Source organism: Chelonia mydas, chromosome 23 (assembly GCF_015237465.2).
Source record: "Chelonia mydas isolate rCheMyd1 chromosome 23, rCheMyd1.pri.v2, whole genome shotgun sequence".
Taxonomy (NCBI): Eukaryota; Metazoa; Chordata; order Testudines; family Cheloniidae; genus Chelonia; species Chelonia mydas.
The window spans coordinates 2,589,276-2,615,633 of NC_051263.2; the positions used below are offsets into that span (position 1 = coordinate 2,589,276).

Here is a 26,358-nt window from a genome sequence, read left to right on the forward strand (position 1 = left end):
AGAAAGGTATGATCTGCCCCCTACACCCAGGTAGGGGAGGCCAGTATAGGTCCCTTACACTAGCTGCAGAATTCCTTCTCCAGGGGTTCTTTCTGCCCACTCAGAGCCCCTTTCAAGTTGCCAGAGCTTCCTACAGCAGGGCCTTGGCACAAACGAGACTCTGACCACAGCCATGGGTGGAGGCAGACATCTCTCCATTTTTCCCTCTGCAATTTCTCTCTATCCTTCCCTCTGCCATCACCCTCTGCCTCCGCATCCATCTGTCTTGCTCTCATGGCTGCAGCAGCTCCTCACTTCCTCCAACAAACAGGGAAGAAGCCAGGGACCAAAGGAAAATGCCTAACTCCTGTCTCTCTAGGTGGATTCCCAGGGCAAGGTTACGGGCTCGGCTATGGGGCCCGGCACAAAGCCTGATGAGCCATTTAAGTCCCATTTAAACCCTCAAAAGGAAACTTAAGCAGTGCCTGATCCTTCACCTATCTCTCAGCATGGCGGGGGGGGGGGGGGGGTTTCACCCCCTACCCTAGAGCCAAGTAACTCAGGTAACAAGAGAGTAGAACCCTGGGCCCGCCAGGCTGTAGTACCAGCAACCACCTGCAGAGGGAACCGCTGGTATTTGCACTGAAATGGAATAGGAGCAGAATACCCTGGAGCCGGTAAGGGGCCCCTTTCATCTCAATCTCCAGCTGCTCGGGTTTCTGATGCTCTGGATTGACGGACGCTTCGAACCTTACGGTCACAATGGGCCGCAGCCCAGTCAGGTGAGCCTTGCGAATGACTTTCACCGCGTCCTGGAGGGAAGGAAGAGAGGAAAGAAAGAAGCTACCGTGCTGAGCTCCCGGCCCCGAGCACTGAGCCAGCGCAGCTCTTGTTGGCTTGGAGGATCACACGCGACCACTGCTTGAAGCCCTCTAGTGCAGCTATTGGGGGGTGATAGCCTGGAATGCTGAAGCCATGGGGTCAGTTCCCTGCTCTGCCACTGCCTTGCTGTGTGGCACTGGGCAAGTTGCTGCCCTGTGCCTCAGTTTTCCCACATATGAGATGAGGATAGGGACATTTACTCTTGTTGGTAAAGTGTCCTGAGGCTGATGGATGCAGCACATTATATGAGGGGAGGAAGGAGGGCCCCGTTGTTAGGGCAAAGGACTTACCTAGGACTTGGGAGACATGAGTTCCAGTCCTGGCTCTGCCACAGAGTCCTTATGTGACCTTGGACAAGTCCCTTAGCTGCTCTGTACAATGGGGAAAATAGCCCTTCCCTGCCTCATAGGAGTGTTGTGGGGATGAACACATTAAAAATTATGAGATGCTCAGCTACTACAGTGATGGGAACAATGTAAGTACCTGAGGCCAGGCCATGTGGGTGGGAAGCGGGGTGATCCCTGACTGACAGAGTTGGGCCAGCAGAAGTCCCTAGTGTAGATACGGCTCTGCCAACAAAACTATGCCCTTCCCACTATAGCCTGGTTCCCTTGCCGGCGGCAGTGGGTTTACTGTAGCAAAACACAGCTCTGCCGGTATACCTGCATCCACCCTACAAGCGCCTTGTTGGTGTTTTGGACCTGTATTCCTATACTGTGGTGCAAAGCACTTCCAGCATAGACCAGGCTGAGACAGATACCTCCAAAGACAACCAGGTGGGGCTGTTTTTTCAGTCATTTCCGGATTCACGGTGTTTTGCGGCCATAGCAAATTCACAGCAGCCGCAGTTGTGACCGTTAAAATGTTAGACTAGTGAGAGTCCAGTCACATGGTTATCTGGAAGTGTCATGTCAATAAAATAAGAAATCTTTCCAGTGTAAAGAATAACATGTACTATTAATTAGACCACAAACGTTACACGGTTATTACTAACAATACCAATTTTTAAGAGCAGCAGGGGCACGTGAAGACCCTGGTGGCTGCACACTCCAATTGCAAAGAGATCTCTTTACAGTACCTGAGTGAGGCAGGTTAGATTGATTTTCAGGTAGTATGGGAAGCCCAGGTAGTGCTGTCAGAAAGGAGAAGCAGACTGTTCAGAAAAATGCCTTGAAAGTTTGGGTCGACAGGTGCTAACCGGGACTTTTCCTCGAGTTCAAAGACAAATCGCAGGGCCGTTTAATAGTCGAAGTGAAAGTGGCTGTTGGTTCTCTGTCCACTTCCCAGCGTCCATACCACACTGCCCAAGTCATCAGAAGAGCTGGGAACAACCCCTGCAAATCCTGACTCCCATTCCCCTGCCATGAACCACTCTCCTTCCCAGAACTGCGGATACATCCTGCTCTCCTGTTCCAGCAAGCATACCACATGCTTCTTCAGTGGATCATCTTCCACCACTCCAGTGGCAGAACAGGAAACAGAACACAGGAGTCCCCTGCTCTACAAACAGGCTTGGCAGAATTCGATTTTGATTTTTTTATAATTTTGACGGATAATATCGATATTGATTTTTTTAAGCATTTTAAAATTTGTATTGATTTAAATTTTCACAGCTGCGGGAAATTACGGGAGGTCAGCCAATGGGGCGGGTCAGACAATAATTACTTAATGACAGTAGATGTTGAGATTCAAAACATTAAAGCTTTCTAGCTCTTAAAACACAAACTGCCAACCTCACGTCAAAATATGCGAAGTGCGCAGCCTTACACCAAACCCTAATAAGTTCTCAAGCAGCTTTTTTCTTACTTTGCTGATCCGTACATTTCGATTGTTATCAATGGCTACGTTTTTGTCAGTTTATGTGTGTATGATGAACTGGATGTTTAAATCTAATCCTTCCAAGCCTATCTAAAAACTACACAGACCACACTGATCCTCCAGCTATTGTTAAGCATGAAGACTCTTGGGGAAGCTTCTTCATGCTGCCACAGAAAAAATAAACTTTCAAAATCAATGACTTTCCGGGGGCTGTCACAGTTTTACACCAGTGTAACTCCATTGACTTCAGTGGAGTTTCTCCTGATTTACACCAAGGTAAGCGTGAAAAGAATCAGGCTCCAGCTTTGTTCAAGAGTTAAGTAGGTAAAATTTACTAGTGGGAAGGTTTAAACCATCTCAACCTTACACAGGCAAATTTGCCTGTACAAAAATGGAGTATTGACCCCAATGGGGTCAGAGCTGATGTGAGAGCAGAATCAAGCCCTTTTCTATATCCCTCATCCTCCTGCCAAGCCTTCTGAAAAAGTCACACTCACCGAATTTTTATCATTCAGGTCTATGGCTGAGTCTGTCAGATTCTGGAACACAGATGCTACGCTAGTGACTGGGTGCTGCCTAAAAAACACAGCTTGGTCCCCACCTAGATTATCAAAATCATTGAGCACAACTTTCCACTCGCAGTCCTCCAACAGCAGGCAAACCTGCATTTGCAGCAGCACCAGCAGGGCAAAACGATGCTGCATATTCTGCGTCTCTTGGTTTCTACACAGGGACCCTGAAGAATAAATGAAACATTGAAGCTTTCTAGCCACTTCATTACGAATAATCATATCTAACCCTGATATAGTAAAACAGTTGATCAATCTGCCTAAGAAACTGATATAAATACAGGGACTACTTCACACAGCACCGAAATGCAGCCACCTCTGGAGTGGGACATGGCAGCTGTTCTAGAAGGGAGCACTTTATCTACTAGTAAAAGGCATGAAATGCCGTAGCTGTTTACATGGTTGCTCTCCCAGCAATGAAACGTAGCCAGCTCTGGGATGGAGCATAGCAGCTGTTTTTACGAGCACACAGCAATAATATACAGCAGTTTGGGAGGAAAAGTGAAGAAGAAAACCATCCTAGCCAGCTGAAACTACATGAGGATTTTTGGGAGACAGTGTTTAAATACTGAATTGGAATGCAGTCAGGAAAGAGTTTCAGAGTGAACTGGAGGTCATAGCTTGGAGAAGTCTTTAGGCACTTAACCTAAATACTTTTGAGCATCTGGGCCTGAATTCAGAATTAACTACCTCCCACTCCCTAGGATCCCCACAGGGATTTCAGTTTTGGGGCCAGATGCTCAACTGGTTTAAATCGGCACGGATCTGTTGACAGCAATGGATCTATGTCAATTTACACAAACTGGGATTTGTGTTAAAACCATGAAGAACAGCCAGTTCTAGCTAGGTTTTGTCTTGAAATCATTTGAACTTAAACTCCCCTGTGAGTCTCAGGGGCTGTGAACCCAAATTCACCAAAAGCCCATGTGACCCTAAATCAGCAAGGGCTGCTGCACAGCTCTAAACTGGAGTTCTGTGTAAATCTTGTGGCTCCTTTCTAGGGATCAGAAACAAACCTCATGCTGTGGTATTGGAGGGTGTGAATACAGGAGATAACTAAGCAGCACAAGTGTGTGAAATCCACTAGGTTTTGGAAGATAAGAAGTTTTATATGAAATTTTTCCTAGGAGGGTGTGCAGAGAGCAGCTAGAATTAGGGGTGACTGATGTTATGGCAGGTATGGGACGCCACCTGGTGGAAAACCATAGTGGCAAGACCTAAAGGAGATTCCGTAATGTGTACTGTAATGTGTTACAATGATAGTTTTGGCATCTCCCACCCAAGGGACCCAATACACCTCGTAAACATTTAAGGAATGTAGCCTCACAAAATAATTTGGCATAGCACAGGATTAAGACGGCATGTGTTGTACAGGTTCGAGCCAGTGGTTGGAACTGGGACTCCAAGGTTTTCGTCCTGGTTGGGCCATGGACTCAGAGATGGCAAGTCCTGTTCCACCCCCCCCGTGCCTCAGTTTCCCCTGTTGCTAATTCTCACGATTTCATCATGAGTCTCATGATAACTTACTACAGCCCCTGGTCCTGAAGCATGAACTTATGGGAGAATCTCCACTTTCATTTTCAAAAACCCCAGGTTCAGCCTTCGCTTGTGGCGAACAGCTGGAGGGCGTGACCAGCGCACCCGCTAGGGCTCAGAAAGCCGCGTCTCACGAGGCTGGGAAGCTGGAGTCATGGTTTTTGGACGACTGGAACCACCCAACCTGCTTATGCCCCGAGCCTCCCTATGACGTCACTTCCCCTCCCCCCTCACGACATCACATCCGCCCTCCTTTCCAGGTCACCTTCCCGCATGACATCACATCCTGTTCCCTGCTGGCGCATCTCCTCCTGACATCACCCCCCCTCATGACCTCACATCCGCTCCCCGTAGGATTTCGTGGTCCCCCCCGGGTGTCATTCCCCCCCCCCTTTCCCGCCCAGTGATGGCCCCTCACGGTGGCACATCATCCAGCCATATGACGTCGCGCATCTCGCTTTCCTGACGTCACACACAGCCCAACGATGTCACGCACCCCAACGGCCAACGGCTTCCCGCTTTCACTCTGCGCGCGCGCCGCCCGACCCCCCCCGGATGACGTCAGACGTCGTGCGCGCGCCCTCCCGTGTTCGGTCAGGCCCCTTCGCTGGGCGTGGCCGAGGCGGCTGGCCGCGGTTGCCAGGGGAGGCCGTAAAGCAGCGCGGCGCCGGCGGCCGTAAAGGGGGCGGTGCCGGCGGCCGTAAAGCGGGCGGCGCCGCGGCGCGGCTGCCGATTCATGGCAGCGATGGCGGCGGCCGGGCTGGTGGTGAACGGGGCGGATGCGGCCGCGGGGCTGAAGGCGGCGGCCGGGATGTACGAGCAGCTCAAGGGCGAGTGGAACCGCAAGAGCCCCAACCTCAGCAAGTGCGGCGAGGCGCTGGGCCGCCTCAAGGTGCGGGGGCCGGAGCGGGGGCCGGAGGAGGGGGGAGGTCGATCGGGGGGGCGGGGGGCCAGGGGAGGGAAGGAGGGAACTGGGGGCGAGGATCGGGGGGGCTGGGGGGCGGGGGGCCAGGGGAGGGAAGGAGGGAACTGGGGGGGAGGATCGGGGGGGCTGGGGGGCGGGGGGCCAGGGGAGGGAAGGAGGGAACTGGGGGGGAGGATCGGGGGGGCTGGGTGGGGGAGAATGGGGGGCGGGGGGAGGGAGGGAACTGGGGGGCAGAGGGAGGGGGGCGGGGGGAGGGAGGGAACTGGGGGGCAGAGGGGGCGGGGGGAGGGAGGGAACTGGGGGGCAGAGGGAGGGAGCATGGGGGTGGTGCTGGGGGCACAGAGATGGGGAGCCTGACTGGGCGAGGGGTTTTGCAGATGGGGAGGGGGCTGGAATCCCCTGAATGGGGGGACGCAGAGGTGGATCTGGAAGCATCCCCCCTCACCCCCCCGGGAGGAAGCTGGCAGTGGTGCAGGGGGAGGGGCTGCTCCTCTGATTCCTTGCGGGGGGATCTGGTGAGCCCAGCAGTGGGGGCAGGGGAGAGAAATTCTGGAATCTCCTAGTGGGGCACAACGGGGACCCTGGAAGCCTTTAAGCCGGAGCGATTGGGATGCCTGAACGGGGAACCCCCACCACACTTTTCCCCAATGGGGGCCCTGTTGTCATGCTCTAGGGGCTGGCATCTCTCCATCCCCTGAGTTTATCTCTGCTCCTCTGTACCATCTTTGGCTTCACCCTTGTGATTTTGCCACTGCCTCGGTGGAGGGCAGGGTAGGAGGCTGGTGGGGATCCTGGTCCGTCTTTACCCCTCCGGAGTAGTGAGGCTGGATGGCAGGCAGGCCAGGGAGAATTGGGACTGTAGGTTAGTTGGGGAGAGGGAAATGTCATCGGGGTGGTGATAGGTAAGAAGTCCTATTTGGGGGGCAGCATGTCTTGTACACATGGAGTCCAGGTAAGAATAATAATGTGTGCATCCAGTGTGTTGTAAAATCCTCTGGCCCTGGTGTGGCTGCTGCTTCCTGAATACAGTCTGGGTCCCAACAGAAGACACTGTATATCCTGCTTTTCTGTAGAGTCCCTTGGACCGAACAATCCCAGAACACTGTGTGCAAAGTCCATTGAAATGCAGCCACTTTTGGGGTGATAGCTGTTGAACGACCCTATGGCAGTGCTGCATGGCAGCTTAAGATATGGGAGGCGAAGAAGAATCCTGTAGTGGACTGAAGGCAAGCAGAATTTAGGGAGTCCGAAATGGAACTTGGAATCTGAGCTGGAATTTGGTCCAGTTGATTCCTTCTTAAAATATGTCTGAGATATTTGGTGAATGATCCTCAAAGTGCCTTTTTTCCAAGGAGACTTGGCACCTTTGTCTCCACTTGAGCAGGCAGGAACCTAGAGCTGTAGCCCTGTGTCAGAAATGGGGTGGGGGAGAGAATCGTGGGATCCCGCAGGAGGTGGGGTCGATGAGTCAGAAGGAGTTGTCTGCTTCCCACAGGCCATTTGTGCCTTAATATTTACACACCTCTGCACAAGTGCTGCTGGCGTGCCCGCTGAATCACTAGTGAGCCCAGTGCGCCAGCATCATGCTAAGGTAGGATTGAGGCGAACCCAAGGTTGGGGCCACTTGTTAAACATCCCAAGGGACTGTTTGAACCTGGATTTGTGCTGGAAATGGCCCAACTTGATGATCACTTTAGATAAGCTATTACCAGCAGGAGAGTGGGGTGGGAGGAGGTATTGTTTCATGGTGTCTGTGTATATAATGTCTTCTGCAATTTCCACAGTATGCATCCGATGAAGTGAGCTGTAGCTCACGAAAGCTCATGCTCAAATAAATTGGTTAGTCTCTAAGGTGCCACAAGTCCTCCTTTTCTTTTTGCGAATACAGACTAACACGGCTGTTACTCTGAAACCTGTCAAGAATTGGGGTGTTACCCAAGTTGAATTCAGCCAGGATTACTGTTTAATTACATCCTGCCTCTTTTAAATTCCTCACCGCTGCCATCTTGGTTAAATGTAGGGTGGTTCTTCACTTCCTGCCCAAAATTGTGGAGCTGGTAAGTGACTGTCGCGTTCCACCCCAGAAGTGGCTGATGTAAAGGAACCCCTGGTGTTGCTGTAAGCGTTTGAGGTTTAGGAGCGATCAGCAGAACTGAACGCCTTGGAGAGCCCAGCTTTAAGCTGTTCTGCACCCCGGCTATAGCGGGGCTGGTGCTCCACTGCGTGTGTGTGTTAACGCTTCAGTTGAACGTAGCACTGCTGAAAGGGGCTAGCTGAGTGATACCAAAGGCTTCTTTGCCCCCAGGACAGGTACAGCCAGCGTAAGCATGCCTGCCATCCGTCCCCTCCGCCAGTGTGCTGTAACCACTCCGGAGGGGCCCAGCCTGGCAGCTCGGTTGCCGAAGCCTTTGGTGTACTCGGCCTTAGCCTGCCGCCCAGTTGTGCTGAGGGAGTCTCGCGTTGTGGCCACCTGTGCTGCAAGGAAGTGGACTGAGCCCCGTTGCAGGAGAACGTGTGCAGGCCCCCACAGCCCTTGGTGGGATGCTAAGCCTTGGTTGTCCTAGCGTCCGGTCCCGTGTAACGCGTCTCTGCTCTTCTGTTCCAGCTAGCCCTGCTGGAGCTCAACTTCCTGCCTACTACAGGCACGAAACTGACGAAGCAGCAGCTTATATTAGCCAGTGAGTATCATCTCTGCATTCCCTAGGAGGAGCTTGTCCTGTTTCCCCCCCCCCCCCCCCCCCCCCCCGCCCACCCTTCCGTCACTCAGAGTAGCAGGCTGTGCGTACTTAGCTGCAGTTTGTCTCTGTGTTGCATGGCAAATGGCCAAAATGCACGGGGTCTAATATGCTGCCTCCTGACTGATACTTTTAGTGAAGGGCAGACTCCCCTGATGAAGGGGGCTGACTGCAGTGCTATATGTGGGGAAAGGAGGTTTCCTTCCTGGCCACGGGCCCCAGCGAATGAGATTTGTTCAGCCCTGGCGTCGCTGCAGTGCTGTGAATAGAAAAGGGAGCCTTTTGAGATCTCGGTCAGGCGAGAAGCCCCCCTTTGTTCTCCGCCAGTCAAGCTCTCTTAGTCTGCCTTTCCATCTCTCTCTGTCCCAGGGGATATTCTCGAAATCGGAGCCCAGTGGAGCATCCTGAAGAAAGACATCCCATCGTTTGAGAGATACATGGCTCAGCTGAAATGCTACTACTTTGACTACAAGTGAGTGTCGGACCCCCAGCATTTCGTAGTGTAACCACTGACCCCTGTGGGATGGGAAGCGTTCCCATTATGCGGTACCCGGTTGTATTGACCTCAGACTTTCCTTGCTGGTAGTGTGAATACACATGGTTTGGTTCAGCTAGTCTGGTATATTGGATGCCAGTGGTCCCTTTGGTCCAAAATCCTGTCTTCTGCCACCCTGAATTGGATCCTGGCTGCTCTGGTCCAATCTCCTGCTGCAGTGAATGGCTCAGATCAGTGGGCCCTCTAGTCAGGTGTCCTTTCTCTGACAGCAGCCCAGCAGGGGTGCCCCAAACAAAACCATCCCACAGGCACAACATAAGTAGCAGCAACATGGTGTTCCTTGGGAGCGACTCGTCCCCAGTCCCCGAGGTAATCCGGCCCCGGTGAGTCTCCCTGAGATCCTAGTTCTCTTTTAATAAAGAATGTTCTAAACGGGTGCAAAAAAGCCAAACAGAAAAACTGAATTGGACCGAACCAAAAGGCTTCCTGCGATCGCTCAAGGACTATGTGGAAAGCATGTCGGGTGAGCGAGAAAATGTGGGCCTGGAATTAATAAACCAAAATTGGTGTGTTGGAAACTAGTCCTAATTGGTGGCCAAATTAATGAGGGGATGGGCTATTCCATCCGTCATTCTCTTTTGGGGTCCTTAAAGAAAGAGACTGGGTGGGTGAGAGAAAGGGGGAAATAAGCAAAAACAGATAGAGGCTACTGGAGCGAGCTTCATCATAGCTGGTACCCCTGGATTCCTTCATCCTACTCCTGAGAGATGGCCAGGCCAGAGAGAGGGGCCAGATAATATCACCACCTCTACCGGCTCCCACTGAAGCCTAGCCACTGCCGGGGATAAAACAGGATCAGACTTTAACGGCAGCTCCAGCACATCTCCGCGAACATCTTTGTTTTTTCCGGAAAGAGCAGTTATCACCCACCACCTTTGATAGTGTTTGAGACTGTCAGCCGGGTTCTTTCCTTCTAAAAACCCTCTGGCTAGAGGGAAAGGGACCAAGGGATGCTGCTAAAATGGAAGCCTTATTTAATGCTTTGCATTTCCAATGCTGTCACTGTTTTTCCTTCTTTTATCTGTACCAAAAGGTTCACAGGCTGCTTAATGGTGTGTGCGCCAGGGTACTAAGCAGGCTGAGCTCTTGGGGTACCTAAGCCTGATCCTTGTTTAATGTTAGATCGTGACTGGGTTCTGTTAACATCTTTGGGCCCCTATTGAAATGAATACACCACCGTTCCTTGTAGGGATGAGTTGCCGGACTCCGCCTACAAGCACCAGCTGCTAGGGCTGAACCTGCTCTTCCTGCTGTCCCAGAACCGCGTGGCTGAGTTCCACACCGAGCTAGAGAGACTGCCAGCGAAGGACATCCAGACCAACGTGTACATCAAGCACCCCGTCTCGCTAGAGCAGGTAGCTCCCCCTGCTGCTCCCACCGCGGCCTGCGCAGCCTGCTGCTGGCCCTGCCACGGCAGCGTTGGTGGCCTAACCCCTTTCTGCCCAGGGTTTTGAGTTACAGTTGTCTGTGCCTTTTCTGTGCATCGTTGACCTTTCCAGCCTACTGTGGGGTGGGATCAGGGCGTGGCTGTGTCACTGCATGGATGGGAGCCGTCCCGCGAAAGCCTGAGGGTACTAACACAAGTAGCATCTGCCTGGCAGCAGTGAGCCAACACCCCAGCCTGGTGCACGGTGGCATGGTACAGCTGCCAGCTTTTTGGATGAGCTGTAAAACAGGCCCTGACCACTTATGAAAGATTCCCAGCATGCTCTTGGGTAAAACTGGAGTGTTACCCCTCGAAAAATATAATGTCCTCCTGCTTCCCTCGCTGCTTCACTGAGTCCTAGCTTCTGAGCCAGTGTTGCTGTGCTCTGTTAAACAGCAGCCACGCTGCAGCCTGGAAGTGGTCGCATCTTAGCAGTGGGTGGAGGCACGTGCTTGGATGGCGTAACTCCACTGCAGAGTTAAGATTAAAGGGGGCCTGGCTCCAGGAGCAACTAATCCAACTCCCAAGACAAACGCCTCGAATCTCTGCTTCTCTCCCTGGCTAGTACTTGATGGAAGGCAGCTACAACAAAGTGTTCCTGGCCAAAGGCAACATCCCTGCTGAGAGTTACACTTTCTTCATCGACATCTTATTGGACACCATTCGGTGAGTCTTTTTTTTTCCTATTGGCTGCTTCGATCTGCCCTCTGTGTGGGCTGTTAAAGGGAACCCGTAAAAGGGAACCCAGAGCATGCAGGAAATCACCTGATAGGATGAAGAGCAACTAACGAGCTAGGGCGTCGGCGTCTTGCTGTCATGAACCGGTCCAGAGGAATTTATTTTCCCATTGGAACATGTTGGGGAAATTGGAGTTTTTTCCAGTGTGGCTGCAAGGTGCACGCAGCTATAGAAGGGGGCTTCTCTTCCATTGGGTGTATTATGGTAGCACTGAGGAGCCCGAGTCATGGATCACTGTGCTAGGAGCTGTACAAACACAGAGCAAAACCCCTGGCCCTAAAAAGCATACAAACTAGCTGCTGTGAAACGAGCTCTTATAGGAAATAGCATGTAACACAGACTTCCTGTAACCTCCTAGCACTTCCCAAATCACCCATCCCCTCTCGGCCAGTACATATGCCCACAGCTCAGAAAGGGCTACACTCAGAGAGCCTAAGCATGGAACAATTTAGGATCTGAGAAAGTTAGGAGCGGCTGGAAGGCAAGGGTGGACGGAGATACGTGCGACTGGAAAGTACTTCTCCGTAACTGCGTCCTGCCACAGCAGTATGGCAAAGATTCTCCTAAGTGCCCACTGATTCTGGGTAACCCACCTGAGCCCCCTTTTCAAAGTGCCTTTTAAAGTACCTGTTTATATTTGTGGTGTTTTTCTGGCCCCTTTTACCATAGTGTCTGAGCACCTCACAGGCTGTAATGGATTAATCCTCACATCTCTCCTCTCCTTCCCCTCCCCTCCCCCTTTTGGCAGGGCTGTTATCCCACTGTTACAAACAGGGAAACTGAGGCACTGAGTGATCAAGTAAATTCACACAGCAAGTCTGTGGCTTGCGTTTCAGCCAGACACTGGGTCAGGAAGGGATTTTTTTTTTCCCCCCCTCTGTGGTGTGGGGTGTGGGTTACTGGCCAGGTTTATCTGGGTCTATCTCAGTCACTTCGCTGCCATTGTAGGGGCCTTGGGCACTGGTGCCCCTCCTATGGCACACAATAGTCTAGCCTTCTATGGGCTGTGATTCTGTGGTCTCATTTTGGCTGGGTGGGGCTGATGGCCTGTGCCAGACAGGTCAGACCAGCTGATCTAGTGGTCCCTTCTGGCCTTAAACCCTATGACTCTGACTTAAAGGAATTGAACGCCAGCTTCCTGAGTCCCAGGCTAATCCCCTAACCGCTGGGCCATTCTTCCTTGTCTCAAGTTGGGCTTTCCAAATCGCCACGTGTGTGTGAGCCTCTTGGCCCAGCTGCCTTCCTCCCCCCTGTAGAAGTCCCATCTTCCAGCTTGCTGAGTTCTGTTGTTGCTATATGTCTCGTGCTGTTTTCGAAGGCAGAGGTCTGACCACTTTGTTTCCCTCTGGTGCCAGGGATGAAATCGCCGGCTGCATCGAGAAGGCTTATGAGAAAATCCTCTTCAACGAAGCCACCAGGGTTCTGTTCTTCAACACCCCCAAGAAAATGACGGAATACGCCAAGAAGGTGTGTGATCTGCTGTCACTGAAGAGAACCCCACTGTCAGCTGACCTGCGGCCCTGTGGGCAGCAGAGTCCGACCTGCTAGCTTCGTCAAGTCCATTTCTGCTACTCTTTATTCCCACTAGTCCTCCAAAGCCGCCACAGCTCTGGCAGGCTGAGCCAGATTCAAGCCTGGCTTGTACATCGGCAGGATTGTTAGCCAGTAAAGCTGGTGGGAATACAGGGCTATTTGTTTTTCCCCACAAAACACTTCGGCTAAAACCCTCTATTCAAAACTGGTGCCGCAGTACCTTGTGGGAGTTTTAGTTCGGCTGTCTTTTGCTCCCCGTCTCCTCCGTGGGCCAGGCTTTCTGACTGGACTACATCTCCCATGATGCACCAGCTTTCCCCTCTTGGTGAGGAGTGGTGCATTGTGGGAGTCCCTGCCTGTGGTGCATCATGGGAGATGTAGTCCAGCCAGGCTGCTGAGCCATAAGCAGTCCCCCTAATGCGGACACAGAAGCTAGGACGGTGGTTCTTAAGATACCTGAAATCCCCATGGCGTAACCTACCTGAAAGGGTTGAAATGGCTGGGATTCTGGCCTGCGCTTCCAGGGAGGTGGAAGGGTTTCAAGCCACCCTGTAAGGAGGAAATAATGCACAACAGGGAAAGCCTTGAAACCCATAAATCGGGAGAGGGCTTGAAACTTTTTTTTTTAATCGAATGTTCTTTTCCCCTTTATTTTAGCGCGGTTGGGTTCTGAGTCCACACAACTACTACAGCTTCAGCAGCCAGCAGCAGAAACCCGAAGACACCACCATCCCGTCGACAGAGTTAGCTAAACAAGTCATTGAATACGCCCGGCAGCTAGAAATGATAGTCTAGCAGAGCTCCAGCTGAACTCTTTCTCTGCCCCTCTGGCCCTGGTCCCCTTGTTATTTTAGTATCTTACTCCTGTTCCCATCAGCCTGTCCCTTTTTAAAACTATTTAAAAGGTTTCTCTGGGACAGCACAGTTACAAAGCATGAGCGGCCAGGCTGCCTCGTTCCTTTATGCAGTCATGTCCTGTAGGCAGGGAGGGTCCTTAAGGGCTACACTGCTCTGGGCTTCTCTCGTTCAGCAGCATGGGTGGAGGGCAAGACCCTTTTTAAAACCCTTCCAAACCCAAACTCTTCTCCATGTGGAGGATCCACTTTCCAGCCCATAGCCCTTAGCACCCGTGTTCTGGAGGCTGTGTTACGGGTGATGGCCTCTATTCTACCTGCCTTTGTCGAGCAGGATAGAGGGAGCATGTCCGATTCTAGTCAACAAATGGTTAAGCAGCCCCCAAGAGCTGTCAGTAGTGTTTTGCTTTGTGTTCCCTGCTCCATTTGTTGAGTCATTTAAAGGGACTGTGTCAGTTTAAATAAAACTATCGTTTCTTGTACAAATGCATTTCCTCAGCTGTGGTAGTAAGGAACCCCCTGAACTTAACACTGCATAATGTTAAGGTTGAAGAGAGTCGGGCACCCAGTTAACGTGACTGGGAAGCAGATATCTAATGCTTTAGGTGGCTGTGAAAGGTCAGCCTGCAAATCTCTGCTCCTCCCTGTTTGATCTTGTTTCTCTGGGCAATGAACTGAGACTGTAGAGGAAGGATGGTCTGGGGGTTAAGGTGCTTGGCTAGGACTTGGAAGACCCAGGTTCATTCCCTGCTGTGCCACAGAATACCTCTGTGACCTTGGCCATGTCACCTAAATACACCTTTGGAGGTGCTAGGACTCAATCCGCCCTGTAAAGTGGAGATCACAGCGCTGTCCTGCCTCACAGGGGTGGTGCGGGGCTCTGGTACTACGGTGACAGGGACCATGTAAGTAACTTAGACAGCTAGGCCCTTTCTCTGGGTTCTCCAAGGCTGCAAGATTTGGCTACAGCTAGCACAGAGGCATGTTTATAGACAGACTGGAGGAGTTTTTTTTTTTTGTGGGACTTAAAAATAAAATAAATATTAGAAATATTTGTGTCTGTAAAATCTTCTAGAGTTAAAACCTAAACCCCCAGCAGTCCTGGCTGGCTTCCTTAATGGTTTGGCAGCCTGGCTCTGCCCCAAACATTCCCCTCAGGAATACCAGACCTTACCTTGCCCCCTCCTAGTTAAAACACACGAGTTTCAGCTGGTGAACCTCTGCTGGGTCAGTTTCAGAGAGCTGGTGCTGCTCTGTTTTTCACATGACTAGACAGAAGGGAGTGGGTTTGTTACCAGGCCTCTGTCTTCCCTTGGAATTCAGTATCGAACACAAACGCAAGGGGTAGCTGTCTTAATTGTTCTGAAGAGGAAAGCTGCATGCATCAGATTACAGCCTTTGTTCGGGTAAGGGCTGCTGTGTCCTATCATCCTGCAGAGCTCCCAGGGGGAGGCTGTACACCGCTGCATCCACTGAGGTGAAGGGTGTAATGCTGTGAAGGCCAGACACCACAGGTGCTGACCCCAGGCAAAAGGTGGTTACTCCATGACTGAATTTCACCTTGAGTCTGAAGATGATTGTGGACTGTGCCATTATTAACAGAAGGGGAACAAACCAGCCATCCTGCTTCCCTGTGAGGGCAGGTTCGAAGGACCTTTAATTTACTAGCTCCCCGTCTCTCCAAAGCACCTGTACACTGGTGCCGCTGTCACTCAGGTCCTGCTGTCTGGTTGCGATGGAGCAAACACAAATTGCAGCAGTTAAAAGTTACACGTCCTGCCGAGGCAGAAACTTCACTGACCGGAGCAATGCAAGTGTTTGTTTAACTAAACTTTGGAACTCACCACTGCATGACAGTAGCAAGGCCCAGAGGTTAGCAGGATTTTCACAGCATGAACCCAGCAAAGCGGGTGTGAAATGCTACGTGGTCAGAAGTCACACTTTTTTGCAGGGGTGTCAGTGACTGCGCTGGAGAACTGCTTTCCCGCTCCCCTGAAGCTGCTGCACAATGCTGCAAAGAAAAAAATTCAAATTTCCTTCCCCTCCCCCCTCCCCCCCCACATTTTTCGGTGACATTTAAACTAAGAAGGTAAGTTCATTGATAGGGTGTTTCTCCTTGTTGTGTGTTTGTACTAGCACGGCTGGGTCCTAGCGGACGGAGCTAGCTGGCTGTGGGACTGAGCAGCCCCAATAATAATGCGTAGCTCTTATCTCAGCAGTGGCTCTCAAAGTACTTTACAGTCTTTCAATGCCAGGGGAGAAATCTCCCCATATAACTCTCGTAGGGGGCGGGGCGCAGTGGCCCTGGCCGCTGGGCCGTTATTCCGGACGAAAGTCACGTACCCTGGAATAACTGCTGGGCTTTTATTCTGGAGCCGTGCCCGCGCTGGAGAGTGATGAGGGAATAGCAATAACAGAAGAACTGTTTTTCTATATTTGGGCTGGGAAATCTCCCCATGTGGACAAGTGCTCTGAAAATCCAGGCCCTTTTCAAGACCTTAACCCAAAATGCACCATGAGGCCTGAATGTTTACCATGGAGGCTTGCCCTGGGCCCTTGCGTTCTCTCTCTCTGCCGCTGGGGCGTGCTGCAGCTCTGTGTTGCTGCTTCCTGCATGGAGAGCAGCTGGGCCTCCTGCATAGGCCATCCAGGAACTGGTGCGAGGCTGAGCGGTGGTTTTAGCAGGCGTGGGGCAGCGAGATTGGAGATTGCCCTTGCCTAGAGCTGGGCGCAGCTGGGCAAGCTTCCGCTGGCTGGTTCTGCAAGTGCTCCTCGCTCCCAACCCGCAGCCCCTGCTACGCCAGTCCTGGGCCCCAAAACGTCCCTGTTATGCTGTTCCTGCCTCGTCGGCTCTCTCAATGTACCTTCAGTTCACGTTCTGGCACCTCCCCCTGGAGGGTCCACGCTTTGTGGTGTCTGTCTGCCGAGCACGTTGCGTGCACCTAGGGATCTTCACAAACCCCCTGGGTACCACCCTCCACTCCCTCTATTTCAGGGACTCCCTGCACTACCCCATGTCCCCAGGGGCTGTGTGTCCCCATCTTCCCATGGCACAGGCTGTCCCCCATGTTCTTTCTCCTCTTCCCCCCCCCCCCCGCCCCGATTTCCATTCTCCCCACAGGGCTTTTGTGTGCAGCCCTTCCCCAGGCCAGGGTACCTCATTCACCCCTCACTAGGGGTTGTGTCGTCCCCCCCCAAAATGGCATTATAAGGGGTGAAGATTGCCAGGGGCCTGTTTCTACCCACTTTAAGGCCCCTTTATGTGGCCAGGGGCAGCTCAGGGGGGCCACTGTAGCTGAGAATCAGGCCAGCTGTCTCTGGGGTGGGAAAGTCACGCGCGGGGGAATTCACCCAAGATCTGTCCAGCCTGCTGCTGCTGCTCCCCTGTGGACCGGCGCGTGAATGAAGCCAATCCACAGAGCTGGCCCAACGCGGTTTATTGACAGGAAAACTGGGGGATTCTCAGTCGTCGTCTCCTGCCTGCTGCTCATATGAATCCAGGAAGAACCTGGTGCCGGCGACCAGCGATCCAGCCAGGATGGCAGTGGAGACCCAGGGCGGCTCAGCCAGGTGGTTGGCGGAGGGAGTCAGCCTGCATTGAAGGGTGAAACGAGAGGACAGGCAGGGGCAGTGGTTTGGATAGGGCAGGCACTCAGTCATCGCTGATCTGCCCCCAGGCACCCACCCTGCCACTTCCACCACCTCTGGCAGCTTTTTCCATTTGGGGAACTGGCACAAGCGACATCGGCAAACACACATTTTTGCCAGTGGGAGCTGCCACTCCAGCAGGAGGGTTTGCCGGTCGAGTGCTATCGGCAAAGCTTTCCTGGCGCAGGCCTGGTCCCGCTCCCCATCAAGCTGGGGTGGTATGGTCAGGATCAGAGCGCTGGAGACAGGCAAGACAAGATTTCTGCTCTCCAGCTATCAGGGGGCTGCTTGGCTGGCTAGGCCATTGTACAGCAGTCCAGGCTGCTTCTCTGCGCGCGCGTGGCTTGATGGGATTGCTAACGGGCTAGCCATACTGGGGCAGACCAATAGTCCGTCTAGCCGAGCATCCTGTCTCTGATAGTGGTTAGGGCCAGAACTTCAAGGGACCGGCTCCCTGACCATCTTGGCTAATAGACCACTGATGGACCCATCCTCCTGTTCAAGTCCAGCCCAGTTCCATGGTGACTGAAAACTAGAGCTATTTCAGTGTGTGAAATTATTTACCTGGGATTTTCAACCACAACCCCCTTGGGCTGGATCTGAACTGGCGACCTAGAGGTTATGGGTTCCCCAGTCTCCAAGGCCCAGATCCTCAGGTATTTAGGTGCCTATCTCCCATTGGCTTTGAGGATGTGGGCCTGGGTCACTGACTCGCCTCCTTACAGAGGCAGGGCTGGGAGCAGCGGGCTCTGAGCGCCGGGGGTGTCCGGGATCCAGATCCCACGCCCACTCACCACGCGGAGATGTTCCTGGGCAGCTTCCTCTGATCCTGGTGCTTGCAGTAGCACTTCCTGGGGCACGAATCCATGATCTGGAATGGCGGCCAGTGGCGAGCGGAAGCCTGGGGCTTGTCGTGCGAGCCATCCGGACCCTGCTCTGAGGATGCGTCCTGGCTGGGCTCGGCTGGGGCAACCTGTGGCTCCAGGGCTTCCCGCCCCTGCCTCTGCGACTTGATCTTCTGCGTTTTGGCCTTCGGCTGCCCATGGGCCTTAAGCTTCTCCTGCGGCTTCTGGGTGGGGCTAGCTGCCACCTTGGGCTGCCACGTGGACCGGGGCTGCAGCTTAGTCATGGCCTGTTTCCTCGCTTTTGGCCTGACATGGCCTGGCACCCCCTTGGAGGCGCTGCTCTGCTCCAACGCTGCCTGGCGCTGAGCTGCCATGGGGCAGGAGGGGCGGGGAGCCACCGGGCACGTTGGCACTGGAGGGGCTGGAGTGGGAGGAATAGCCTCCTGCCCAGGCAGGGCCATGGCTTGGTCCTCCCCTTTGCGAGGCTGGACTGTGCTGGCAGCTGCAGCCTCTCCCGAAGGCAAGGCGGGCGTGCCTGGCGTGGGTAGACCAGGAGCCCTCGCTGGTGGATTTGCCTCTGGGGACGGTGTCTCTGGCTTCCGCTGCTGGGTGTCTCCAGCTTGTGTTAGCTGCTCTGGCTCTGCCACGAAGGCAGGGCTAAGTTGAGGGGGTTCTCCATCGGGTTCTCCGTTGGGACCCAGGTTCTTCCTCGTGTCGTCAGCCAGCCAGGCCCTGACGGGCTGTGGGTGGCCCGCGTCCTGCCTCAGCCCGTCAAGCTTGGGGCCATTGCCCAAGAAGGACATGAGCCGAGACACATCTGAGCCGAACCTGGGGCTATTTCTGCCCTGGCCTTTGCGCCGCTGCGGGTAAGGGGTGGGCGCTCTGGGCTTCTGACCCTCCAGGCTCCTGAAGTTGAAGGAGGTGAGGTCGTCCAGGATCTTGACCAGATGCAGCTGCTGCTTGGCCTGGCTCCGGGGCTGGGTGGAGGGTGAGGCCTGCTCCTTAGTGCCCATTTTCTGGAACTGCTCCAAAAAAGCCTGGCTCAAGGAGCTGAGACCCTCCTGATCTCTCCTTTCCAGTTCCTTGAGCGGCGGCAGCTTCTCAGCTGCCTTGGGCGACCCAGAGATGCTGGGCGGGGCCTTCTCTTGGGGACACTGCTTCAGGGCGTCGGCAGAGGAGATATCGGAGGAGATCAGGCTGGCCCGGTGCTTTATTGCCTTGACGCTGGGCGGCCGCTGCCCAGGCTGGATGGTGACCTTGTACAGGAAGCTCAGTCCATGGTCCAGCAGGGCTTGCACCCCCTCTGTGTTCACCCCATCCTCCTCACTCCCTTGGGGCTCCTTTGCTCTGCTGCCCCGGGTCTTGGCCTGGCCGGTGGGCGATTGGCGTGGACTGGCGGGTGCCTTTGAGTCACCGTGGCTGCCGGGTGAGCCTTCCTCATGAGGCGGGGGCTGTTTCTTCCCTCCTGACGCAGCCGGGGGCCTTGGGGGAGCTGTGCTGGTTGGGTTCCTTTCTGCTGCATCGTTAGGCCCCCCCTGGTCATTGGGGTTTGGAGTGTCTGCACGGGCGGGGTTGTCCAGGACTGAACTCGGCGTCCGTGTCTTGGTCAGGGCCGGTTGGCTGCAGCCCTCTGGCTCCGACGTGCCCTTGGGTGCGCTGATCCCCTGTGCCCGCTCCAGCCGCGCTGGGACAGCGGCACTCTTGCCTGGAAGGTCGCCCTGGCCTCCTTGCTTCATGATGGAAACGGTCTCCCCTTTGCTCTTCCCCTTGGGCGCTGCCTTTTTGGACCTCAGCAAGTCTTGTTCGGGGGGCAGCTTTTGAGACCCAGATGTCACCTTCTGGCCCTTGGGTTCCCCTTGGTGGGTGCCTGGGATATCCAGTGCTGGGCTTGGCTCCGTGCCCAAGCTGGCATCGCCACTTAGGCAGGTCAATCCAGCTTCCCCTGCCTTCCCTTGCCCCAATTCCTGAGCGGAGTTATTGTCTCCAAGGCCTGGATCTCTGCTGAGGCTGCTGGAATTCTGAACCCACATGGAAGACAGCTTGAGCTTGGATTTCTTCGAGCAACTCTTGCCCGTCTCTGACGAAGCCGCCTGCTTTCCTCTTCTCCCCGGCTCTCTGTTGAGTGGCTGGGAAGGTTCTTTCACTGCAAAGGTTTCGGGATGAGGCGGGAGGGCTCCCGATTCACTCCCAGCCCCGCTGGGCGTGCCGGCCAAGCACCCGTCGTCCGCTCTTGGCTTGCCTTCCTTGTCTTTTCCCTGCACGGGGTCTACATCTTGGGATGCTTCCGACTGCACGTTGCCCATTTTCAACGTTCATCCTGTGAGCGGGAGAAAAGAGAATGACAGCGCAGCCCAGTGGATGAAGACTCGGGAGTTGTGCGGTCTAGACTCACCTCTGCCGCTCGCCTGTCAGGTGACCTTGCTTAAGTAGCTTCCCCTCTCCAGGCTTCTGATTCCCCTCCCTGCCCTTGTCTAGTTAGATTATTAACTCTTGATCTAATGGGTCCCTTCTGGCCATAAGCTCTGTGAATCTTGTGGGCGGAGACTATCTCTTCCTAGCACAATTGGGCCTGGAGGGCTGGTTATTTATCTGTCTACCGAAGGTACTTATATGAGCCCTGTCCCACTGTGCCTGAGCTCCTTGACATCTTTAATGGATTTATCCTCACAACACCCCATTGTACAGATGGGGAAACTGAGGCACGCCATGGCTAAGACCCAGATCCTCACAGGGATTTCAGTTCAGTAGGAGTTAAGGCTCCTAAATTCCTTTGAGGATATGGCCCAGGCTCTTGCCCTAACACTTGGGCAACGGAGCAGATACGCCCTTCTGGAATATACACAAGAATTACAATGCTAGTAGACAACCGTTCCATCTGAGCACCTCAGACAGAACAATGGGGCACATTTTTAACAGGAAAGGCAATTAGCCAGTGGAACAACTTACCAAGGGTCAAGGCGGATTCTCCATCCCTGGCCATTTTGAAATCAAGACTGGCTGTTTTTTTCTAAAGGATCGGCTCTAGTTCAAAGAGGAATTAATCCAGGGCAGGCCTATGCCCTGGGCTATGCAGGAGGTCCGACTAGGCCCCTTCTGGCCTTAGAAGCTATAAACAGTGATGAATTACGCCACCCGGGTCACAACAGCCACCCCCAATTTACAGAGGGGGAAAATGGGGTGAACTAACTTGCTCAAAGGAAGACAGTAAAACTGTCACTCAGGTACCATGAGAAGGTAGGAAGGTTAGATACAGACGTGGGGCAGGATCTGAAGCCTATTCAAATCCGGGGGAAGCTTTCCATTGACCTCCATGGCCACTGGATGAGGCCTAGGCAGAGTCACCACCCCCAGGGTTGCTCATTTTGCCTTGATTTCAAAGGCAGATTTTTACTTCCTCTAGCAAAGGGGACTCCTGTTATTCCTATTAGGTATATTATGGTAGCTCCTGGGAGCACCAGGTATTGACCAGGACCCATCGTGCTAGATGCTGTACATTTGTATGGCTATTAGGTGTATTATGGTAGCACCAAGGCGCCCCAGGCATGTACCGGAACCCCATTCTGCTAGGGGATGTACAAATACACAACTAAAAGATGGTCCCTGCCCCCCAAAGAATTTACAAATGGGGTTCCACCCCTGGTTTGGGGTGCAAACAATATTTTACAAAGAGAAACTTTTTAGGGTCAATGTTGGGTTAAAAAGATCATTCGATTCTACCCTAAATTACACTGGTGTAGATCAGGAGTGACTCCACTGCAGCCACTCCACTCCCCTGGTGTAAACCCAGCATAAGGGAAATGATCATCAAGCCCCATATGTAATCATCACAGGAGCTGAAAGATAGGGAGGTAGTGTTGCCTAGTGGATAGAACCCTGCCCTGGGAGTCAGGCCACCTGGGTTTTATTCCCAGCTCTGGCTTGCCAGGTGCCCTGGGGCAAGTTACTTTCCCTCTCTTGTGCCACAGTTTCCCTAGCTGTATATACGGATAATGAGCGTTTTAGGGATAGTGAGAGTGCTTTGGTACAGCAATTTGAGCTCTCCCGATGATACGAGCTAGGGATTGTTATGGGCGATTAACACCCTAGATTGTTACAAATTAAAAATCTAATTTCTTCCCCCATCCCCAATCCTCACATTTCTTCAGGCCATCTTTTTTTTTTAACCTGGGGAGGAGGTGGTGGTTTGTCTGTTGTTTGCATTTCTCTTTGCTTGGTAGAGACCTTTTGTCTCGGGGTCTCCCACGGGGGGACAGCTGAGCTGCATTGCCAGTGGGGAGAGAAGGGTTACTTGTTTACAAAAAGAAACTGGAGAAGTTTGGTGATTAAAATTAAACCTGGCAACAGTTAAGCCGCTGACGTGCTGGGACCACTGGTCGTCATTCGGACCACTGTGGTCTGTTTCCTTGTACTGTCCTGTCGGTTTGTCTGTCTCCACCTGCTGTCTCTCGTCTTACACTCACATTGCGAGCCCTTTGGGGGCAAGGCCCATGGGTTTGTTGCGTGTTTGTTCAGTGCCTAGCGCAGTGGAGACCTGACAGAGATTCCTAGGCACGACAGTGATACAAATAATAATATAATGGGAACAATTTCTGCTCAGGCTTAGGTTTCGAAAAGCTGGTTTTTAACCAACCCCTCCAACCCCCTTGTTAACCCAAATGTGACCTTTTAAATATCAATCAGAATTATTATGAATGTATTGACTCCTATTATGTGTATTCTAGGCCAACAGAGATGGGGAACCCATTGGGATGGGCACTCCAGGGTAAGAGACAGTCCCTAGCCCCAAAAAGCTTACAAGCTAAAGAGACAAAGAGTGGGAGGGGAAACTGAGGCACAGAAAGGTGAGGGACATGCTCTAGGGCACCCAGCATGTCAGTGACAGAGCTGGGAACAGAACCCAGGAGTCCTGAGTCACTGAACGCTGATTATTATTGGCTCTCCGTCGTTCTCCGGTCTTGATGCCAGGGTTGAAAATGTGAACGCACATCCCCCCCCGCGGGGTAAGAAATGCCTTTTCCTCCAGCCGCCCATATCTTCCCCAGCCGCTTGTTCCTGAGCCAGCTGCCTCTGCCCCCAAACCCAGAGGGAACAGCCTTGGGACCCCGCCCCAGCTTAATGCTTCTGCTGCTTGCCCCCTGGGTACTGCCCCAAACGCAGACTGCCTCCCACTGCCTGGGCCCAGACCCCTGCCCTGGCTCATAACCTCCGACCCGCGGTTAGAGCCCCCTGCCCCCCGCTGCTGCCCCCACAGAATAATGTCCCCAACCCCTCCCTCAGTTAATGCCCTCCAACCCCTCCCCTCTGACATCTCCCCCGGTTACTGCCCCAACCCCTCCTCTGGTTAATACCCCCTAGCCCCTCCCCAGTTAATGCCTCTCTCCTCTCCTCTCCTCTCCTCTGACCTCTCCCGTGGTTAATGCCCCTGACTCCTCCCCTCTGACCCCTCCCCCAGTTAATGCCCCCTCCCCTCTGACCTCTCCTGTGGTTAATGCCCCTGACTCCTCCCCTCTGATCCCTCCCTCAGTTAATGCCCCCGCCCCCGCCCCCGCCCCTCTGACATCTCCCCCGGTTACTGCCCCAACCCCTCCTCTGGTTAATACCCCCTAGCCCCTCCCCAGTTAATGCCTCTCTCCTCTCCTCTCCTCTCCTCTGACCTCTCCCGTGGTTAATGCCCCTGACTCCTCCCCTCTGACCCCTCCCCCAGTTAATGCCCCCTCCCCTCTGACCTCTCCTGTGGTTAATGCCCCTGACTCCTCCCCTCTGACCCCTCCCTCAGTTAATGCCCTCCAACCCCTCCCCTCTGACATCTCCCCTGGTTACTGCCCCAACCCCTCCTCTAGTTAATACCCCTTAGCCCCTCCCCAGTTAATGCCCCCGCCCCCTCCCGTGGTTAATGCCCCCGACTCCTCCCCTCTGACCCCTCCCTCAGTTAATGCCCCCGCCCCCTCCCTTCTGACCCCTCCCCCGCACTCACCGCCCGGCCGGGGGCTCTGTCCGGCGGCGCAGGGAGCGGCCGGGTCGGGCCAGAACCGCCGGGGGCTGGAACCCAACGGCCGCGAGCCCCCTTCGAACCCCCCGCCCCCACGCAGCCCCCCCCGCGAGCCCCCTTCGAACCCCCCGCCCCCTCACAGCCCCCCCCGCGAGCCCCCTTCGAACCCCCCGCCCCCTCGCAGCCCCCCCCGTGAGCCCCCTTCGAACCCCTCGCGAGCCCCTTCGAACCCTCGCGTCCTTCGAGCCCCGTCCCCTCACAGCCCCCCGCGAGCCCCCTTCGAACCCCCCGCCCCCTCACAGCCCCCCTGCGAGCCCCCTTCGAACCCCCCGCCCCCTCACAGCCCCCCGTGAGCCCCTTCGAACCTCTGTGTCCTTCGAACCCCCCCCCCCCTCACAGCCCCCCCGTGAGCCCCCTTCGAACCCCCCGCCCCCTCACAGCCCCCCTGCGAGCCCCCTTCGAACCCCCCACCCCCTCACAGCCCCCCCGTGAGCCCCCTTCGAACCCCCCGCCCCCTCACAGCCCCCCCGCGAGCCCCCTTCGAACCCCCCCCCCCCTCACAGCCCCCCCGTGAGCCCCCTTCGAACCCCCCACCCCCTCACAGCCCCCCCCGCGAGCCCCCTTCGAACCCCCCGCCCCCTCGCAGCCCCCCCCGTGAGCCCCCTTCGAACCCCTCGCGAGCCCCTTCGAACCCTCGCGTCCTTCGAGCCCCGTCCCCTCACAGCCCCCCGCGAGCCCCCTTCGAACCCCCCGCCCCCTCACAGCCCCCCTGCGAGCCCCCTTCGAACCCCCCGCCCCCTCACAGCCCCCCGTGAGCCCCTTCGAACCTCTGTGTCCTTCGAACCCCCCACCCCCTCACAGCCCCCCCGTGAGCCCCCTTCGAACCCCCTGCCCCCTCACAGCCCCCCTGCGAGCCCCCTTCGAACCCCCCACCCCCTCACAGCCCCCTGTGAGCCCCTTCGAACCTCTGCGTCCTTCGAGCCCCGCCCCCTCGCAGCCCCCCCGCGAGCCACTTCGAACCCCCGCGTCCTTCGAGCCCCGCCCCCTCACAGCCCCCCCGCGAGCCCCCTTCGAACCCCCGCGAGCCCCTTCGAACCCCCGCGTCCTTCGAGCCCCGCCCCCTCACAGCCCACCCCGCGAGCCCCCTTCGAACCCCCCGCCCCCTCACAGCCTCCCCCGCGAGCCCCCTTCAAACCCCCCGCGAGCCCCTTAGAACCCCCGCGTCCTTCGAGCCCCGCCCCCTCACAGCCCCCCCGCAAGCCCCCTTCGAACTCCCCGCGAGCCCCTTCGAACCCTCGCGTCCTTCGAGCCCCGCCCCCTCACAGCCCCCCCGCGAGCCCCCTTCGAACTCCCCGCGAGCCCCTTCGAACCCTCGCGTCCTTCGGGCCCCGCCCCTTCACAGCCCCCCGCGAGCCCCTTCGAACCTCTGCGTCCTTCGAGCCCCGCCCCCTCACAGCCCCCCTCACAGCCCCCCCCGCGCACCCCCTTCGAACCCCCCGCCCCCTCACAGCCCCCCCATGAGCCCCCTTCGAACCCCCTGCCCCTTCACAGCCCCCCGCGAGCCCCTTTGAACCCCCGTGTCCTTCGAGCACCGCCCCCTCACAGCCCCCCCTCGAGCCCCCTTCGAACCCCTCCGTCCTTCGAACCCCGTGCCCCCATAGCCCCCGCCCCCTCACAGCCCCCCCCGTGAGCCCTGACCCCTGCGAGCCCCCAGAGCCCCCTCCCGCTCACAGCCCCCCCACGAGCCCCTTTCGAACCCCCCGCCCCCTCACAGACCCCCCGCAAGCCCTCTTCGAACCCCTGCCCCCTCACAGCCCCGCCGCGAGCCCCTTTGAACCCCCGCGTCCTTCGAGCCCCGCCCCCTCACAGCCCCCCCGCGAGCCCCCTTCGAACCCCTCCGTCCTTCGAGCCCCATGCCCCCATAACCCCCGCCCCCTCACAGCCCCCCCCGTGAGCCCTGACCCCTGCGAGCCCCCAGAGCCCCCTCCCCCTCACAGCCCCCCCAGGAGCCCCACACGTCCTTCGAGCCCTGCCCACTCAGAATCTCTGTGAGCCCTGCAGTCCCCCCATGAACCCCCTTTGCCCCTCTGAACCCCTCCATCCTTTGAGCCCCGTCCCCTCACGGTCCCCGCAAGGCTCCCATAGAACCTCCCCTGTCCTGCAAGCTCCGCCCCCTCAGACCCCCATGTCCTTCCAGCCCCACCCCCTCTGAATCCCCGCAAGCCCCCTCCCCAGAGCCCTCCCACGACCACCCCCATCAGAACCCCTCTGCCCCCACAACCCCCCACCTCTATAGCCTCCCCACAAGCCCCCCACCAACCCTGC

At 55.5% G+C, this 26,358-nt stretch overlaps 2 protein-coding genes across 16 annotated transcripts in view; one reads left to right on the forward strand and one right to left on the reverse strand.

The window, feature by feature from the left end:
- Positions 1–5,341, reverse strand: part of CATSPERG (cation channel sperm associated auxiliary subunit gamma) — a 43,797-nt gene extending 38,456 nt beyond the window's left edge. For 11 of the 15 annotated variants that reach the window (XR_006287188.1, XR_005223155.2, XR_006287190.1 and 8 more), the window contains exons 1-3: positions 3,177–4,182; positions 1,940–1,993; positions 647–791 (exon numbers count right to left, since the gene is read on the reverse strand). Coding sequence is in view for 9 of the 15 variants with exons in the window: in XM_043534520.1 (XP_043390455.1) it covers positions 647–791; positions 1,940–1,993; positions 3,177–3,470 (493 nt within the window). In the remaining 6 variants the exon portion in view is untranslated. Of the gene's footprint in view, positions 1–646; positions 1,994–3,176; positions 4,184–5,280 lie in introns of those variants that run through there. The other 4 variants (XM_043534521.1, XM_043534522.1, XM_043534523.1 and 1 more) reach the window with 4 other exon arrangements.
- Positions 5,342–5,377: 36 nt separating this feature from the next.
- PSMD8 (proteasome 26S subunit, non-ATPase 8) lies at positions 5,378–14,033 on the forward strand. Its single transcript, XM_037884607.2, has 7 exons — positions 5,378–5,676; positions 8,315–8,387; positions 8,814–8,916; positions 10,190–10,355; positions 10,992–11,092; positions 12,520–12,631; positions 13,355–14,033. The coding sequence occupies exons 1-7, from the start codon at positions 5,521–5,523 to the stop codon at positions 13,490–13,492; spliced, it is 849 nt and encodes a 282-aa protein (XP_037740535.1). The 5' UTR covers positions 5,378–5,520; the 3' UTR covers positions 13,493–14,033.
- The last annotated feature ends 12,325 nt before the right edge of the window (positions 14,034–26,358 follow it).